Below are 16988 nucleotides of genomic sequence, written 5' to 3' on the forward strand. Positions count from 1 at the left end.
CAACCACCGAGCCACGCCGGTCGGCAGCACATTTTGTTTTTCACATGGACGTGATCCCAGAGGCGTGTTCACTGTAGAGGCAGCCGTGATGACCGAAGGCTGCACGTGGCCGGGGGGCGGGGGCGGGGGGGCTTCCCACGTCCTCAGAGCTGAGCGCACACCTGCTGGGTCCTGCTGGCTCTCAGCGAACGGGGGCTGCTCCTGCTGACCGGAGGGTTCGGGGTGTTTCCCTTCGGCGGTGCCGGGCTCAGTGTGAGCCTGCTCACTGCCCGGGCCCCGGGAGCGCCTGGAAAACAGCTGAAGGGAAGGATGCCGCGCTGCAGAGGAGGAAGTGTGGATGCCCGAAGTGGAAGTGCCACAGCGGGCCGCCTCAGTCACAGCGGCTCCCAGCATGTCTCCGTTACGCGGTTAATCCCGTTCTTGCTTTTAATAAAATAAAACTCGGTGAGCTGTGGAAGCTGGCGCGCTCGTCGGCATTTTATGAGAGGCGTGATGATAATGCCACATAGTAGGGCGTGCACTTACTGGGACTGCTGCCCTGAGCCTCCCAGCGGGGGGGGGGGCACCATGGGGATTATTTGGGGGTGGGGGTGGGGGTGGGAGGACAGGTGCATAGGGGCCCCTCCAGGCTGTAGGGAGGTGGGTGCCCACGTCCTTGTGTGGGTCCAGGTGACGCTGACCATCTGTCTGCACATTAGCCTCTGGATGAGGCCGGAAGACCAGGTCCACTTCTGCCAGGGCCCCTCATCTCTCAGAGGGAAAAGGGAGGCCGAAGGGTGTTCAGAGGCTCACACAGTATCCCCGGCACTGGAGGCGAGCCAGTCGGGGGTTGGGCCCCGGGGACTGACTCAGGTCACTTCTGGGAGGTCACTGAGTGACACATGGCATTCACAGTGTCCCGCACCCCTCCCCCCCCCGCCAGCACTGTGCAGATGCGGACACGGAAGCTGCAAGGGCCAAGTACCTGTGTCAGGGACTCAGGGCTGCTGGGGCTCAGGTGGGCTCTGGTCTGGGCCTCAGGGCCTCCTCTCACCCGCCGTGTCGTTTCAAATAAGATTCACCTACGAGTCCTGACCAGTTTGGCTCAGTGGATAGAGCGTCGGCCTGTGGACTGAAGGGTCCTGGGTTCGATTCCGGTCAGGGGCATGTACCTTGGTTGCGGGCACATCCCCAGTAGGAGGTGTGCAGGAGGCAGCTGATCGATGTTTCTCTCTCATCGATGTTTCTGACTCTATCCCTCTCCCTTCCTCTCTGTAAAAAAAAACAAATCAATAAAATATATTTAAAAAAAAAAAGATTCACCTACGAATCAGAATCTGTTCCCCCAATATCTCCTACTTCAAACGTCCCCCTGTACTTTTTTAACAATTGATATGACTGCCATAGCTGGTGTGGCTCAGTGGATAGAGCGTCAGCTTGCAGACTGGAGGGTCCTGGGTCTGATTCGGGTCAAGGGCACATACCCCGGTTGCAGGCTCCTCCCCGGCCCGGGCCCTGTTCAGGGCACGCGCAGGAGGCAACCAATCGATGTGTTTCTCTCACATCGATGTTTCTGTCGTTCCCTCTCTCTTCCACTCTCCGTAAAAGATCAATGGAAAGATATCCTTGGATGAAGAGTAACAAAAGTGAAAATTAAAAAATTGATGACTTAACATGTAGTGAGTGCAGGGTGTAGTGCCCCGGTCGGCCACCAGAGGGCACCGCTAGCACGTGTATGGTGCCCGCCCGTGAATGAATGAGGGCCCTGTGCTTTCGGTGGTGGTGTTTTTGTTTGTTTGTATTTTCCCTAAAAAAGCTGTTTGCTGTGGGTGAGTGGATAGCGTCCCCGCCCGGCACTCCCGCTCTCCGGCTCCCTGCTGCCTGCGGTGAGTCGCTGCAGTAAATCATTACAGGCGGGGAGCGAAGGCCCCTTTGCAGTAGCTGCCCTTCTTAGTGTAATTACCTGTTTGAAATGTCTCTGTGACCAGGACGCCAGCTACAGATTGGGGACCAAGGCTTGCATTCCTCACAGGGACCTGCTCGCCTGTTCCAGGAAATAGGCATTTTCCCCTGGCACGGTGCTGGCCGCCGGGTGGGTGGGTGGGCGGGCGGGCGGGCGGGCAGAGATGCGGTCAGCTTGGAAGGTCAACTGGGTCAAGTGTGGACTTTTATCTGGCTGGGCTCCTTGGCCATTCATGAACGTCTCTGTGCCCAGCGTTCTGCTCTCTGAAATGGGGAAGATGGGGTGGTGCTGGGGTGATGATGGCCCGTCATCTGCTGGGCACTTCCCAGGACAGCAGGGGTCCGGGGCAGTCACAGCAGTGACGCTCTGGGTCAACAGAGGAGGCAGTTTGAGGCTCTCCTGCAGCTGGGCGGCCCCGGGAGGCTGGGTGCCACTCTGAGCCGTGGAAACTGGAAGCTTGTCCTTCTCACGGCCGACACGTGGGACTCCCAGGGCGTCCAGCTGGGGGAGCCCCTGGCCTTCCCTGCCCGGCCTCCCCTAATCACGGGCCCTCGGTACTGGGCACGGCGCTCAGCTGGCCCATGCATCACATGGGGAGTTCTGGATCCGGCTCTTCGTGGCCAGGGGTGGGGGGTGGGGGAGGGTGCTTGCCATGCCCGTGGGCTCTCCCCGGACCAGGAGCTGCTGCCTCCTCCAGAGGCACCTGGGTTGCCTGCCTCACCTGAATTTGCCCTCCCCTCTCTGCACACACGGCTGAGGGCAAGGCCGCCTCTGCGGCCCCCAGGAGTCCCCGCTGGAGTCCCTGCCTGGAGTCCCCGCTCCGCCCTGCCCTGGCCCTGCCTCTGCCATGCTGCCTGCCCGGGACCATGGCAGCTCCCTTCCCCCGAAGCCCGCCTTCCCAGGTGCCTCAGCCACAGGGGGGCTGCGTCCGCCACGTGCTCCCCTGCGGCAGGCATGTGGTTGGCATGTTCTCGTGTAGGCACATGCACATCCACGCGTGCACCCACAGCTGCTTTCCTGCCTAGAGTTCAGTGACCACGTAGCGTTGGCGCCACACAGGCCCGGATCTGATCTGAGGGAAGTCCCGGTTCCCTCCTCCGTCACCTGGATAACACCTTCGCGCTGCCGTGCCAGCAGGCCGGGGGGCAGCCGTGCAGACTGCGCCCTGCACGAGGGCGCCACACCCCGGGGGCTCGTTTCACGTGTAGATTCGTGTATTTGTCACGAGTTTTCAGCAAATGGTAGTTGTGTGTCCTGTTCCAACAAAATCAGTGGCCCTCACCGGTTTGGCTCAGTGGTTAGAGCATCGGCCTGCGGACTGAAGGGGTCCCAGGTTCGATTCCGGTCAAGGGCATGTACCTTGGTTGCAGGGCACATCCCCAGTGGGGGGTGTGCAGGAGGCAGCTGATCGATGTTTCTCTCTCATTGATGTTTCTAACTCTCTATCCCTCTCCCTTCCTCACTGTAAACAATCAATATATTAAAAAAGACCAGTGTATTACGGCCACTCGCTGACAGGGGGCGCTAGTGTCTTAAGGAAGGGGTGCTGTCAGGGTCCCTGGGAGGAGGAGTGTGGAAGTGCCCTGCACTCAGAAAATGCTCTCCTCCTTCCCTCCAGGGAGTCAGGGTGCAGGGTCCTGCCGGGATACACCCAGAAGTGGGGCTCTGGCCGGAGGGTGACGTTGAGGGTGCCGAGTGGGGGTGGGCCTTATGAGGAGAGAGCAGGGGTGGGCGTCGGGCTCTCCCAGGTCCTCGGCCCGCCTCCCGGCGCTGGGCCATCAGCCCATGCCTGGACCCGCAGATGCCGCTGCGTTTCCTGACCCAGGGACGCGCGCTTAGCATCTCTGCCACCGGAGGCGCCTCCCGTGGGTGATGAGGGGCCTTGTTTGTGTGGGGGTGTTCTTAGTGGTGTGTGTATCGGGGCCTCCTGAGACAGAGGTCCTGGATTTGAGGAAGCACCATGAGCCCATTTCTTGGGATGGCTGTGAAGGTTACACAGGCCCGGGGGAGCCTTGCTCGGGTGCCCGCGCCGGAGGGTGTCACTGACTTAAGCTCCTTCTCGTTCCTCCTCCTCTTCGAATCCCGTTACTTGGTCACAGCAAGTTCTCAGTACGTGTGACGATGACGATGACGGTGACGTGACACAGGGTGTGTCCACAGCTGTTAAAAGTTCGTAAAGCAGCCCGGCCGGCGTGGCTCCGTGGTTGAGCGTCGACCTATGACCCAGGAGGTCACGGTTCGATTCCCGGTCAGGGCTCAGGCCCGGGTTGTGGGCTCGATCCCCAGGGTGGGGCGTGCAGGAAGCAGCGGTCAGTGATTCTCTCTCATCATGGATGTTTCTATCTCTCCCTCTCCCTTCTCTGAAAGCAATAAAAAAATATATTTTAAAAAAAGTTCCGTAAAATAAACGAAATGGAAGGAAATGGTTGGCCCTCTCCCAAGCCTCTCTCCCCGAAGATAAAGGAACAAGGTGTTTTAAATTGTGCTGAGCTGCGCAGTGTTCGTGGACGAGAAGCGGAGTGGCTCTGTGTGGCTCAGTATCCCCACTCCCCGTGGGAAGCAGCCAGCTCTCGCGGATTTAATGACCTCGGGGCGGGCGCAGAACAGGGAGCGGAAATGCAGCTCTGGGAGGGCCTGCCGCCCTCTCCTCCAGGGAGACGATGGAACGGGACGGGGCTGTGGCGCCCAGCTCGCCTTCGAGTGAATCAATCCCACGGAGCAGAGAGGATGATTTGTACGGATCAGGGGGAGAAGGGAGAGACTTGTAAAAAGCGATCGCTTCTGAGTAACGTGATTTAATAGTCTGAGGATGTGGCACTCTCTCTCCTGTGGCTGCTGATGGAGGCTTAGCACGGCCACGACCATCGGTTCTCTCACGCTGCAGCGTCCTTGTTGCGGGAAGACGGCGGTGGGCTGGGTGATGCTCGCACCCGGCGGGTGGGGAAGGTGCTCACAAGCTGTGGGGTGCACAGCCAGTCTCCTGGATCCCATCCCCTCCATCCTGAGATCTGGGGAGGGGGCCTCAGGACCAGGCCGGCTCCAGGACGTGTGCTTCCCGGGCCCCGGGGAAGGGGGGGGACCCGCCGGCTCCCAGTGACCCTGCCCAGGGGCCACGGGGCCCAGCCCACCTCCTGGGACCTGGGAGCCCATCCCAGTTCACAACCTTCTCCAGGGAGGAGCGGGGTCGGAGGCCCCACGTGTTCCTGGGCCCCCAGACCGAGGGGTGTCAGAGGTCACAGGACCCGGCTGATTGCAAGTCAGAGTTGGCAGCCAGGACTTGCTGAGGCAGCTGCTTTAAGATGTTCCTTCTTAACAGCCCAGAGCAGCTGACTAAAAACCGGTAAGTAATTCACAGGACCGAGTGGTCACACCCTGACTTTGGGGCTTCCCTGTCGCTAAGGAGGAGTGCGTGGTACTTGGGCCTAAAAGTGCAGCCACATGGCGGCATCTTCATCACATTAGCTGCCAGCGTGATGAGAGTTCGGGAGAGGAGGCCCGTTTTCCTCACACTCGTCTGCTCTCTGCTCTAACACGGGAAATAGCTCCTTTGTTGGCCTTTCGGCAGATTAATCGTCCTTCATACCTGGGAAGGCAGCTACCCGCACTGGCTTCGTGTGCGCGGGCCTCTGCCGTCTGCACGCTGCTCTGCGAGCGCCTCTGAGCAGTTCCCTCCCCACCGGCCCAGGCGGAGGCGCAGTCCCAGGCTGCGGGCCTGCGGGAGGGAGGGAGGGAGGGGGTGCCTGCACTCTGCCCTGCTCCCTCCGGGCCCCGGGCTGCCTGGCTGAGCAGGTGTCCCTTCAGCAAAGGTCCTCGTTAGCAAAGCAGAGCCGGCTCCTCACAGGGCTGGCCTGGGGCCACGTGGCCCTGTGGCTTCTCTCTCATCCAGGTTTCTCTCTCTCCCTCCCTTCCTCTCTCTAAAGCCAATACAAAATACTTAAAAATTCTAGCTCTTCATTGTTATTGGATCCTAAATCTAACATTCTGACCTGCGCCTATAATTACTTTATCGGACTCGGAAATCAGGGACTTGTTCCCGTTACGTCTACCTGTTCACAGTGGGTGAACATCATGGACGCTCGGGAGACATTTGTGGACGGTGATGACACTTGAAACAGGAAGTAAGTGGCTTAGAAAAGCGACAGATCCCATCCTTCTTGCTCCTGGTTTCCGTGCCAGCCGGTGGAACGGTGTCCTGGCGCTGGAGAAATGCCACTTTGATCGGTTCTTACCCCTGATTTAAGAGCGTGCAGCTAGAATGCCTACCCGCCGCCAGGGCAGTGCGTTCAGCTGAAGGTTGGATATAATTCTTCAAGCCCCGTGCTCGTTCTTGCGCTGCCGTGTCATTACTGACAGCTAGGCTGCGGGGCCGATTGGGGCAGCAGGGAGTCCGTGATGGACTTGATCCAGAAGGACCGAAGTTCTGACCACGGGGGAAGACTTCTCCGGCAGCCGGCCACGGGCAGTTTGACGGGAGCTGCCTGGCTCTGCAGGTGTCCACGAGAGAGACGCAGGGTTGGAGCCTGGCGACTGCTCAGAAGGGCAGCCTTCAGGGTTTCTCTCAGGTGGGTGGGAGGGGTCATTGTTCCTGGGAAGGTGAAATAACGTGTGTGTTTCTTCTTACAGAAAAGCCGGCCATCTTCATGTGCAAATGCTGTAACCTGTTCTCACCAAGTCAGTCGGAGCTCCTCTCCCACGTGTCTGAGAAGCACACGGAAGAAGGGGTTAATGTGGACGAGATCATCATCCCCCTTCGGCCTCTGAGTACACCCGAACCCGCCCACCCAAGCAAAGCCGGAGACGGTAAGGGGGCCGGGGTGCTGGGCGGGGGCGCCGCACCCACGGATGTGTGTGTCTGTGACCATAGTGCAGAGTTGCTCTCAAATCCTTTGATTCTGGGTTTCTGTCTGGTGCTTGGTTTTTGTCTGATGGGCACAGAAACGTGGAAAATCTAAACATCTAACCCAGAAGCCACAGTAACGGTCTAGTTGTAGTTCTGCTCAGATAAGATGGTGTTTGAATTCCCTGTGCCTGTAGGTGCCTGGTCAGTAGATGGATGAACGAGTGAATGAATGAATGAACGAACGAATGAATGAATGAATGAGTGAGTGAGCGAATGAATGAATGGATGGAGGTGGCGCCATCCAGCAGATTAAAAAGCACGCGCTGTCGTCAGATAAGCTCTGGCACCATGAGCTGCGGTCCCTGAAGCTCCCCTCGGCCTCCCTTCGCTCACTGGAAGGTGCGGGCAGATTGGCCTGGCGCAGGCGGCTGCGAGGGTGACGCAGAGAACACAGCGCAGCTCCCGGATGGCGCCTGGCACCGAGAGGACAGAAAGGGGAGCTGTTCTTGGAACATACATGATGCATAACATGCACGCTACATATCACACACACACTCACCCATATACACAAAACAGATTCAAATTGCCCAAAGCTTTGATCCGCACAGACTCCTTCGTGGGCGGGGTCAGTGTGCGAGGTGGGGTACACCGTGTGCCTGCCTGGACGTCCCCGCTGCGGGGATCAGATGCAGCCGGTGGGGGGGTTAGAGAAAGCGTGCAGGCCGTGTAACCAGGTCCCACAGACAGAGCCGACGCGGTACAGGAGGAGCGGCTGCAAACAGGCGTTGGCAAAAGGCCCCCACGAAACTGTGTTTATGTGGGGGGACAGCGAACGGCCAGTCTCCCCTGCAGAAGCCCGGCGGGGGCCTGGGTTCCCCTCCCAGGGGTCATGGCCACACTAAGGAGCCGGTTGCTCTTTCCTGGGAATTATTCAGACGCGTTTCCAATAAGCAGGCTGGCTTATTGATCATCTGTCTGACTCAGAGGCCGAGGGGAGACTCGGACAGGAAGTGCTGTGGTTAATGAGTCCCCGACGTTCCCGGGCTCAGAGCCGCGCAGCCGATGGAGCGGTAAGTCGCCGCGACGATCGGAGGAGCTGTTCCGCCGCGGTCAGCGCGTCAGGTGAGCGCTGGGAGCCCAGCACTGACCAGTCAGGGCACGTGGGGAGGACACGCAGCATGTCTATCGCCGTCGCCGTCTCAGCCCCCTGGCCTGAGACCCGTCCTCTCCCCACCGAGAACGCCGCCGGGCAGTCCACGGCCACGTCTCCCCTGGTGTCCACATTGATGCTCTGCTTTGGAAGGGGCAACTGACAGAGGTCTGTGTTGGGCACCAAGATCTACCCAATAACCCAATTAGAAAGACAGGCCAAGACCTGAACAGACATCTTCCCAAGGATGGTGTCCACATGGCGACAGGCTCATAAAAGGTGCCCCTTACTAATCGTCAGGGCAGGGAGAACCAGCGCCACCGTGGGACAGCGCCCGGCACCTGCCGGAACGGCCGTCAGCAGCATGGAGAGCGACAAGGAGCTGGGAGGGCGTGGAGAGGGGCCCCTGGTGTGCGTGGAGGGGACGTCCTTGGTGCAGCCGCCGTGGGGAAAACAGTACGGAGGGTCCTCGAGAAATGAAAAGCAGGACCGCCGTGTGGTCCGGCCGTCCCTCTGCTGGGCCTGTATCCACAGGAGATGGAATCAGCCTCTCAGATAACAGCCCCCCGTGTCCACTGCGTGTGCGGCACAATAGACGAGCTATGGAAACCGCCTGAGTGTCGATGGCGAGATGAGTGGGTCTGGAAGATGCCACACACACTCACTCACACACACACACACACACACACGAACGGTATTCAGCCATAAAAACACAAGGAGATTCTTCCTTTGGCTACATGGGCGAATCTGGAGGACATTCTGCCAAGCAGAATAAGCCAGACGCCAAGAGACAGACCCTGTGTGGTCTCACTTACACATGGAATGTAAACTCGCAGGGTTCATGGAACCACAGAGCAGAACGGTGGTGGCCAGGGGGCGGGGGATGGGAGGTGTTGATCCAAGTGTACAGATTTTCAGCCCAGCTGGTGTGCTCAGTGGCTGAGCATTGACCTATGAACCAGGAGGTCACAGCTCAATTCCCAGTCAGGGCACAGGCCCGGGCTGTGGGCTTGGCCCCCAGTAGGGGGCGTGCAGGAGGCAGCTGATCAATGATTCTCTCATCATGGATGTTTCTATCTTTCTGTCCCTCTCCCTTCCTCTCTGGAAAAAAAATAAATAAATAAATAAAATATATATATATATTATTCCTCCGTGGGAAATTGGCGGGAGCGAGGAAACCCAGATCCAGGCTGCGGGGGCGGCTGCTTCGGGCCGTCGCTCAGCCGTGGGGAGCTCAGCCGTGGGGAGCTCAGCCTTGGGGATGCGGTTTCCGTTCCTGGGGTGAAAATTGCATGGGCCGTGCCACCTCTTAAGGCTTCTACGAGGAAGAGATGAGATAATGGCCGGGAAAGGCCTGCAGACTTGAGTGACACACACAGAGGGCTCCCGCTGTTAGGCTCTTGATGACGGGGGGCTCTGCTCTCCTCGCGCTCACCTTGTCTTTGATGAAATAAAACCCTGTGGCGGGTCCCCTCTGCCCCCAGCTGGCGTCGGGCCCTGGGTCTGCGAGGGCTGTTCTCTGGCTGGGGCTGTGGTCTCCACCCTGTGGGTGTGGGGCGGGGTGGAGATGCACTCTGCTCGCCCCTTTCTCCCTGTTAGAAGCTCGGGCCATAGACATGAATTATTGTCCAAATGTTAAAAAAACGATTACAGGGGGTAATTCATTCAGGTGACACAGGCCACAGATGCCTCCTTCAGATGGGATGCCAGCCAGGCGGTGCCCAGGCCCCGCTTGGCCAAGTCACGTGACCTGGGGCCACTCCACCGGCACCGTAGCACAATGCTCAGCCCTCTCTTTTTTATAAATGTTTTTATTGATTTTAGAGAGAGAGAGGAAGGAAGAGGAAGAGAGAGAAATGCCCATGGGAGAGAAACAAGGACGGGTTGCCTCCTGCCCGCCCCCGAGTGGGGATCGAGTCCAAACACCTGGCCTGTGCCCTGACCTGGCATCCAACCCTGGGATCCTTGGTGCCTGGAACAACGCGCCTCCCACTGAGCCACACCGGCCAGGGCGCGCTCCCCCTCCCCCTCCCCACCTCCATTCTGGAGGCGGATGCCTTGAAAGCAAATGCTATTTCAGAAGAAATACAAGTTGTGAAATGACTTGAAACTTGCTCTGAAGCAGCCCTGACCCTGACATTTAACTCGCTAGGTCGCTGGGAACCTCGAGAAATAGTAGGTCTTTAGTCCTCTGACTTGTGGTTTCAGATTATAATTATGTTTTCTCTTTTTGGATCAGAACAGTGTGGCTGTGATAATTACGAGGCCTTGAAGTAATCGGACGGGCTGTGTAACGCGTCCAGAGCACGAAAAGCTACGTGGCCTCCGAGAACCCTTGACTTAGTACAGAGGAGTCCTCGGTGGTTTCTGAGCCGGGTCTCAATGGGGAGGGGGACGGGGGGCTGGTGGTCCCCTCGTCACAGAAGCAGGCTGTGCAGAGGTCCTGCTACAACGACTTCCAAGTCACAGCATTACGCATTGATGACACAGGCTGGGTTTCCAGGCGTGAGTACGTGAAGCAGTTTAGTCATGGATTTTTAGAGACAGAGGAAAGGAGGATAGAGAGATAGAAACATCCATGAGGAGAGAGAATCATCGATCAGCTGCCTCCTGCACGCCCCCCCACTGGAGATCAAGCCCGCACCCCGGGCCTGTGCCCCGACCAGGAATGGAACCAGTCAGGGCACATCTCTTGGTTCATAGATTGTCGCTCAACCACTGAGCCACACCGGCCAGGCAACACCGTTTATTCTTGTATTATTATTCACTATTTATTGTATTCTTTTCCATCCGAACAACTGTAACCTACTTTCGCCCCACCCTGTATATCGGCCTGCAGATGCAACGATGTCAGCACTGAAGGTATTGCTTGCAGCCTCACGCTTCTCGTTTCTAATAGGATGTGCCACTGAGCGGATTCCCACGCCAGGATGTGCGTGTCTGCCCGGCAGGGTGCCGGTGACTCATCCTGCCCTCTCTTTCCCCGCAGAGCTGTCCGTCACGAAGAGGAAGAGGGGCAGGCCCAAGGGGTCCACGAAGAAGCCCAGCGCCGAGGAGGAGCTGGTGGGGAGCGCCGTGGGTGCGAGCGAGGCCCCTCCGCGGGCCCCGGAGGAGGGCGGCAGCCTGGCCCCCCGCTGCCTGGAGTGCCCCAAGTGCTCGCGCAAGTTCTCCAACCTGCGCCAGCTGCGCAAGCACATCTGCATCATCGTGCTGAGCCTGGGCGAGGCCGAGGGCGACGCAGGTAACTGCCCGGCGGGCGCGGCGGGCGTGGCGGGCGCTCTGAGAGCTCTCACGGCTCCCGTCCGTTTTCCCGGGTCCCGTCGTTCCTTGGAAAGAGCACGTATCTATACAGCTCTCACCTCTGGGAAGGAGCGGATTTTTGTCACGATCATGGGCGATGACCGAGCGAAAGCTTTGATTGAACGTGTCCTGGGGTGGTGGGTGCCCAGGGGTGACTCGGTAGGTGATCTGGGGGTGCCGAGGGCAAGACGGTCTCCGCCCTTGGTGCGGTGAGGGAGATGCATATCTGGTCAATAGATACAGGCAAAGGGGTGATCTTCACGCCTGCAGTTTGGTCGATAAATATTTCCAATCGTGGGGTCCGCAGAGAAAAGACAGCAGCCTGGGTCAGAGTCTGAGAAAGCCTTTCAAAGGAGAACTTTGTGCTTCGAAAAGAGCTCACAGGAAGCTGGGAAGACCGGAGAGAGGTCTCATGTGCACGCCCCACCCCCAGTGGCTGCATCTCACATCACCAAAGTCAGGGCGTGGCCAGGGAGGTGTGCCTGCCATCCTCACACATGCAGGCAGGAGACCGCAGGGTCCCGTCACCCCAAAATCTCCCGGGGCTCCCGCTCATAGTCACCCCAACCCCACGCCCACGCCCAGCAGCCATCCATGTTCTCCAGTTCGGTAATTTTGCCATTTCAAGATCAGCTGAATCCCACAGCATGTGACCTTCTAAGATTGGCTTAGAAAACCCCCTTTTCAGACCCAGTTTCAGGATTTTATCATTGAGGAAGTTGGGGTCCCCACGGACGATCGTCCAGAGCCACACTCATTCGAGGCGGGGTCAGGCATCCTCCCACGTCTCCCCCTCCTGCCCTGCGGCCAGCCGTGCTCTACCCGCTCGTGTCTTGAAACCAGGCCCCTTTCTGCTTCGAGGATCCAGATGGCGTTCATTGTGGTGCACCCCCCGTAAGAGGTAGAAACTGCGCTCCGGGCGGCTCCGAGGTGTTTCCTGTGCTGTAATCAGCCAGGCAGCGTCGGGGGCCCTGGCCGGCACGGCCCTTCCTAATAAGATGATCAGCTTCCTCTGGTAATGACCTGTCTAGAAACCGGCCTCGAGCTCCATCGATTTGAGTGACTAAATAGATGAGAACAAATACCGACTGGAAATGTAGAAGCTCTGGGTGTCTCTCCCTCGCTGGCCGCTGCGACGCCTCTAACATATGCAGAGATGACCTTATGCCCAGCCGCCCCGTGGCTGACAGCGATTGCTCCTGTTTGCCAAGCACAATATCACACTCGGGGAAATTCTCGCGTCATTGTTTTCATTCCTGCTCTGTAGAGAGCAGCTTCCTGACATTTCACACAGCCGGCCTTGCCTCTTTAGCTTGTTAAAACAGTTCGAGGAATACCTTAATCAATGAGAGAAGAAAGGAAGACAAAAAACTGTTAGAGGAAAACAAAATAAGCTTCTCCCCTGCCCTGAGCCGTGGCAAGTTAAAATGACGCCTTTGCTGTGCACTCAGCTTTTCCTTTGTTCTGCCTTTGAATAGGCAAAGGAACCAGGAAAGCAGGTTCCTTTTGACGCCGTTCTGTGCAGCAGCTGGTGTTTCTGAAAAGCATTTTGCAGCCACAGAAGCCAGTACGTGGGGCTTGGACAGGGGACTCCTGAGCCTTCCCGGCTTGTCGTGCCGGGGGTCACGCTGTGCAGAGTGGCAGAGGTGCTTCCTCTCGTTGAGTCCTTCTTAAAGAAGAAGGCACTCAGGGGAAGATTTTACCTGAGATGCACTTACAGCCTTCATGATGATTCTTTTTTTATATATGTTTTTGTTGATGTCAGAGAGGAAGGGAGAGGGAGAGAGAGATAGAAACATCTATATATATAAAAGCCCAATCTGCAAAGTGTCCCCACTGGAATTTGACCAACGGGAGTTCCATTGCTTGCTATGACGTGCGCTGACCACAGGGGGGTGGTGGGGGGGCGACGTGGAACGAAGGAAGGGAGGGAGGCCCCCTCCGGCAGCTGGCAGCCGCTAGGGACCCTAGCGGTGCATGAATTTCATGCACTGGGCCTCTAGTCAATGATGAGAGAGAATCATTGACCAGCTGCCTCCTGTACCCCCCTCACTGGGGATGGAGCCACAACCCAGGCATGTGCCCTGACCCAGAATCGAACTGGGACCTCCTGGTTCATAGGTCGACGCTCAGCCACTGAGCCACGCCGGCTGGGTGAGGGGAGACCTTCTTGTCTTAGAGGCCAGCCTGGGGCTGCATTGCTCAGGGACTACATGGGGGAAGCTGCCCGTGGGGCTGGGAGGCAGAGGGAGCGACCTCTTGCGTTGGCCGTCCGAGGCTCAGTGGGCTACCTGCTGTGTCCTGCGTGGCGGGACCTGGTGGCAGGTGATGGAGCCTGAGACACAGCGGGCCTTTAAGGGACGGTTCTCCCCAAGAGAACAGGGGCTGCTGTGGGTTATAGCCCCCGGTTTGAAGAGGAACGCTCTCTCCCCTGACAACCGATTGCTGAGAGTGCTGGGTGATGGCCCTGGCCCGCAGCCTGTGGAGCCGGGCGGGTGTGCCGCTCCGCCTGGTGCTCCTGGGCGCCAGGAGCTGGCTCAGCAGATGCGAGGGAGGTCTCCGCGGCCGCTGAGTGTCTGCCCAGGAGGACAGAGAGGGGAGCAGATGACAGATGTGAGAGGGCAGGGCGGGGCCCATGTCTGCGGGGGAATCCGGGAGGGCTCCCGGCCTGGCATTGTGGGGGTGGGGAGGGGTGGGAGGCATTTTCCCCTCCTGTCAGTTCACCAGAAGCCTACAGCTTGGGGCATGGGTGCCTGTGGGGAATGCTGGGGTTCCCTGCAGTCAGGATGCAGGGAGACAGGGTCACGTGGAAGACAGAGGCCGCGTACCCACCTCTGCTGGTTTCCCGGCCTCCCTCCGTGGGGATGTCCTCAGAGCGTGGGAGCGCAGGGTGTGAGCAGGCCGCGGGAGGGGCGCGGCGCACGCCCCAGGTCGGGTGGAATGACTGAGGGCCGATGTGTTTCTGAAACTGCCGTGAGCAGCGAGGGAGCGCTGGTGGGGAGCCCGGGTAGAGTCCTGGTCACTGCGCTCCGGCCGCTGTCCTGGGCCCTGCAGTAACGAGGCCGATGGCACTCGGCTCCTGGCGCCCTGAGATTTAATCAGTCCTCGGCAGTCAGGACAGGCACCTTAGGACACGTGTAACCGCAGTGCAGGTGATACGTGACCCTGTGGGCGTCTCCACGCAACCGCCCGCACACTTCACTCTTCCTCTGCCCGCGGCCGCGTCGGCCTGCCCGTGTGCGTGTCCTGACGTGCAAGGACTCGGGGGGTGAAAACCTAGACACCAGCCCCCGCGGAGAGTGTGGGGTGGGAACCAGCAGCATCCCTCCCAGGGGACTCCTCCGGGACAGGACGGGAGGGCGGGGAGCCGAGAGCAGGGAACCGAGGTCTTACTTGAGGTGTTGGTATCCCACAGGCTTTTTCTTCGCAGATTTCAGAAGCTCATCCGAGTTCAGGGTTTGTGCATGTGCGTGTGTGCGTGTGTGTGTGCGTGTGTGCGCGCGCGTGTGTGTGTGTGTGTGTGCCATGTGCGGTTAGGGCTGAGGAGATGGAGCGTTTTGAACCCTTGCGGGAGGTCATGCATTCATTGGTCACAGGCAGGGGCTGAGCGCCACTGTGTGTCCCCGGGGCTGCTGGCTGTGAGGTCAGGGAGCAGAGTGTGCGGGGAGGATGCTCCGAGGTCAGAAGGTGACATGTGGAGGGGACCTGGCCAGCCCTGCTTTACGGCTAACGATACGTAAACCTCCAGTCCGCTCATAAACATCCGAAGACCTTTCCCACGAGGCCTAACATCGCCCCAGGCCCCGCTGATGGGCAGGCGCCCAGCGCTGCCATTGAGGAGCATGGGACTTAGTGTTTGTTTCCATCGGTCTGCGTTAGGCAGGCCAGCGAGTGATTGCTTCCTGGCTGTAAATCGGGGTGATCTTCTCTTCTGCCCAGTGCTGTTCATCAGTGACTCAGAGTCCGGGGGCGCTCACGGAAACCAGAGAGGCCGTGCCTGCTTTATCAGCGAGGCCCAGGGCCTGGGGTGGCCCGGGCAGGGTGACTTGAATGAGAATGAAGAACCAGAGACGATGCCTGAGCTGACGCATGGGAGGGTCACCTGCGCCTCCACCTCTCTCGCCGCTGGGATTACGTGATCCCTCTTGCTGTTTGCTCGTTAGGTAATGAGTCTGACCTTGAACTGGAAAAGAAGTTTAAGGAAGAAGATCGAGAAAAGGCCCCGAGGCGACCGCGGACGCAGAGGACCGAGAAGGTCCAGAAGGTCTCTTCCGGAAAGGAGGCCGCGCAGGGGCCCGGAGCAAAGAAGCCCATCGTCAGCGTGGTGCTAACCGCCCACGAAGCTATCCCAGGTGACCCGTCCCAGGTGACCCGTCCCAGGTGACCCGTCCCGGGTGACCCGTCCCGGGTGACCCGCCCCAGGTGACCCGTCCCAGTGACCTACCCCAGGTGACCCGTCCCAGGTGACCCGTCCCAGGTGACCCGTCCCAGGTGACCCGTCCCAGTGACCTACCCCAGGTGACCCATCCCAGGTGACCCATCCCAGGTGACCCGTCCCAGGTGACCCATCCCAGGTGACCCATCCCAGGTGACCCGTCCCAGGTGACCCATCCCAGTGACCCGTCCCAGGTGACCCATCCCAGGTGACCTACCCCAGGTGACCCGTCCCAGGTGACCCGTCCCAGGTGACCTACCCCAGGTGACCCGTCCCAGGTGACCCGTCCCAGGTGACCCATCCCAGTGACCCGTCCCAGGTGACCCGTCCCAGGTGACCCATCCCAGGTGACCCGTCCCAGGTGACCCGTCCCAGGTGACCCGTCCCAGGTGACCCATCCCAGGTGACCTACCCCAGGTGACCCGTCCCAGGTGACCCACCCCAGGTGACCCGTCCCAGGTGACCCATCCCAGGTGACCCATCCCAGGTGACCCGTCCCAGATGACCCGTCCCAGGTGACCCATCCCAGGTGACCAGTCCCAGGTGACCCGTCCCAGGTGACCCATCCCAGTGACCCGTCCCAGGTGACCCGTCCCAGGTGACCCGTCCCAGGTGACCTACCCCAGGTGACCCGTCCCAGGTGACCCGTCCCAGGTGACCCGTCCCAGATGACCCGTCCCAGGTGACCCATCCCAGGTGACCCGTCCCAGTGACCTACCCCAGGTGACCCATCCCAGGTGACCCGTCCCAGTGACCCGTCCCAGGTGACACATCCCAGGTGACTCGTCCCAGGTGACCCACCTCAGGTGATCCTCCCAGGTGACCCGTCCCAGGTGACCCGTCCCAGGTGACCCATCCCAGGTGACCTACCCCAAGTGACCACAACGGTTGGGGAGTGACAACACAAGAGTCTGGGCGAGGCTGTGCCAGGGCTGCCTGGGGTCCTGGGCAGCTTGCTCACTGTCGGGCTCGCCATTCAATCACCATGAATCGGGGATGCGGCAGTGTCACTGCCAGGGCTGCTGTGGGGCAGGTAGAGAGGGAAGGTGCCAGGGCTGCTGCTGTGGCCACTGGCTGCAGGCACCCCTCCCTCTCCTTCCCTCTCCTTCCCTCTTCCCTCTTCTTCCCTCTTCTTCCTTCCCCTCCCCTCCCCTCCCTCCCCTCCCCTCCCCTCCCTCCTCTTCCCTCCCCTCTCCTCCCATTCCTTCCACTCCCCTCCCCTCCCTCCCCTCCCCTTTCTCCCTTCCCTTCCCCAACAGGAGCAGGCTTCTCTTCTTTTCACTGACCCGCCCTCTCCTGGACGCCCTCCCCTCACCCCTGA

General features: G+C 59.5%; 1 protein-coding gene across 1 annotated transcript in view; it reads left to right on the forward strand.

The window, feature by feature from the left end:
- Positions 1–16988, forward strand: part of ZFAT (zinc finger and AT-hook domain containing) — a 53722-nt gene that overhangs the window by 6253 nt on the left and 30481 nt on the right. Inside the window, exons 2-4 of the mRNA XM_054708656.1 lie at positions 6566–6742; positions 10922–11173; positions 15396–15584. Of these exons, the coding sequence (XP_054564631.1) occupies positions 6566–6742; positions 10922–11173; positions 15396–15584 (618 nt within the window). The remainder of the gene's footprint in view (positions 1–6565; positions 6743–10921; positions 11174–15395; positions 15585–16988) is intronic.

This window comes from Eptesicus fuscus, chromosome 19 (assembly GCF_027574615.1).
Source record: "Eptesicus fuscus isolate TK198812 chromosome 19, DD_ASM_mEF_20220401, whole genome shotgun sequence".
Classification (NCBI taxonomy): domain Eukaryota; kingdom Metazoa; phylum Chordata; class Mammalia; order Chiroptera; family Vespertilionidae; genus Eptesicus; species Eptesicus fuscus.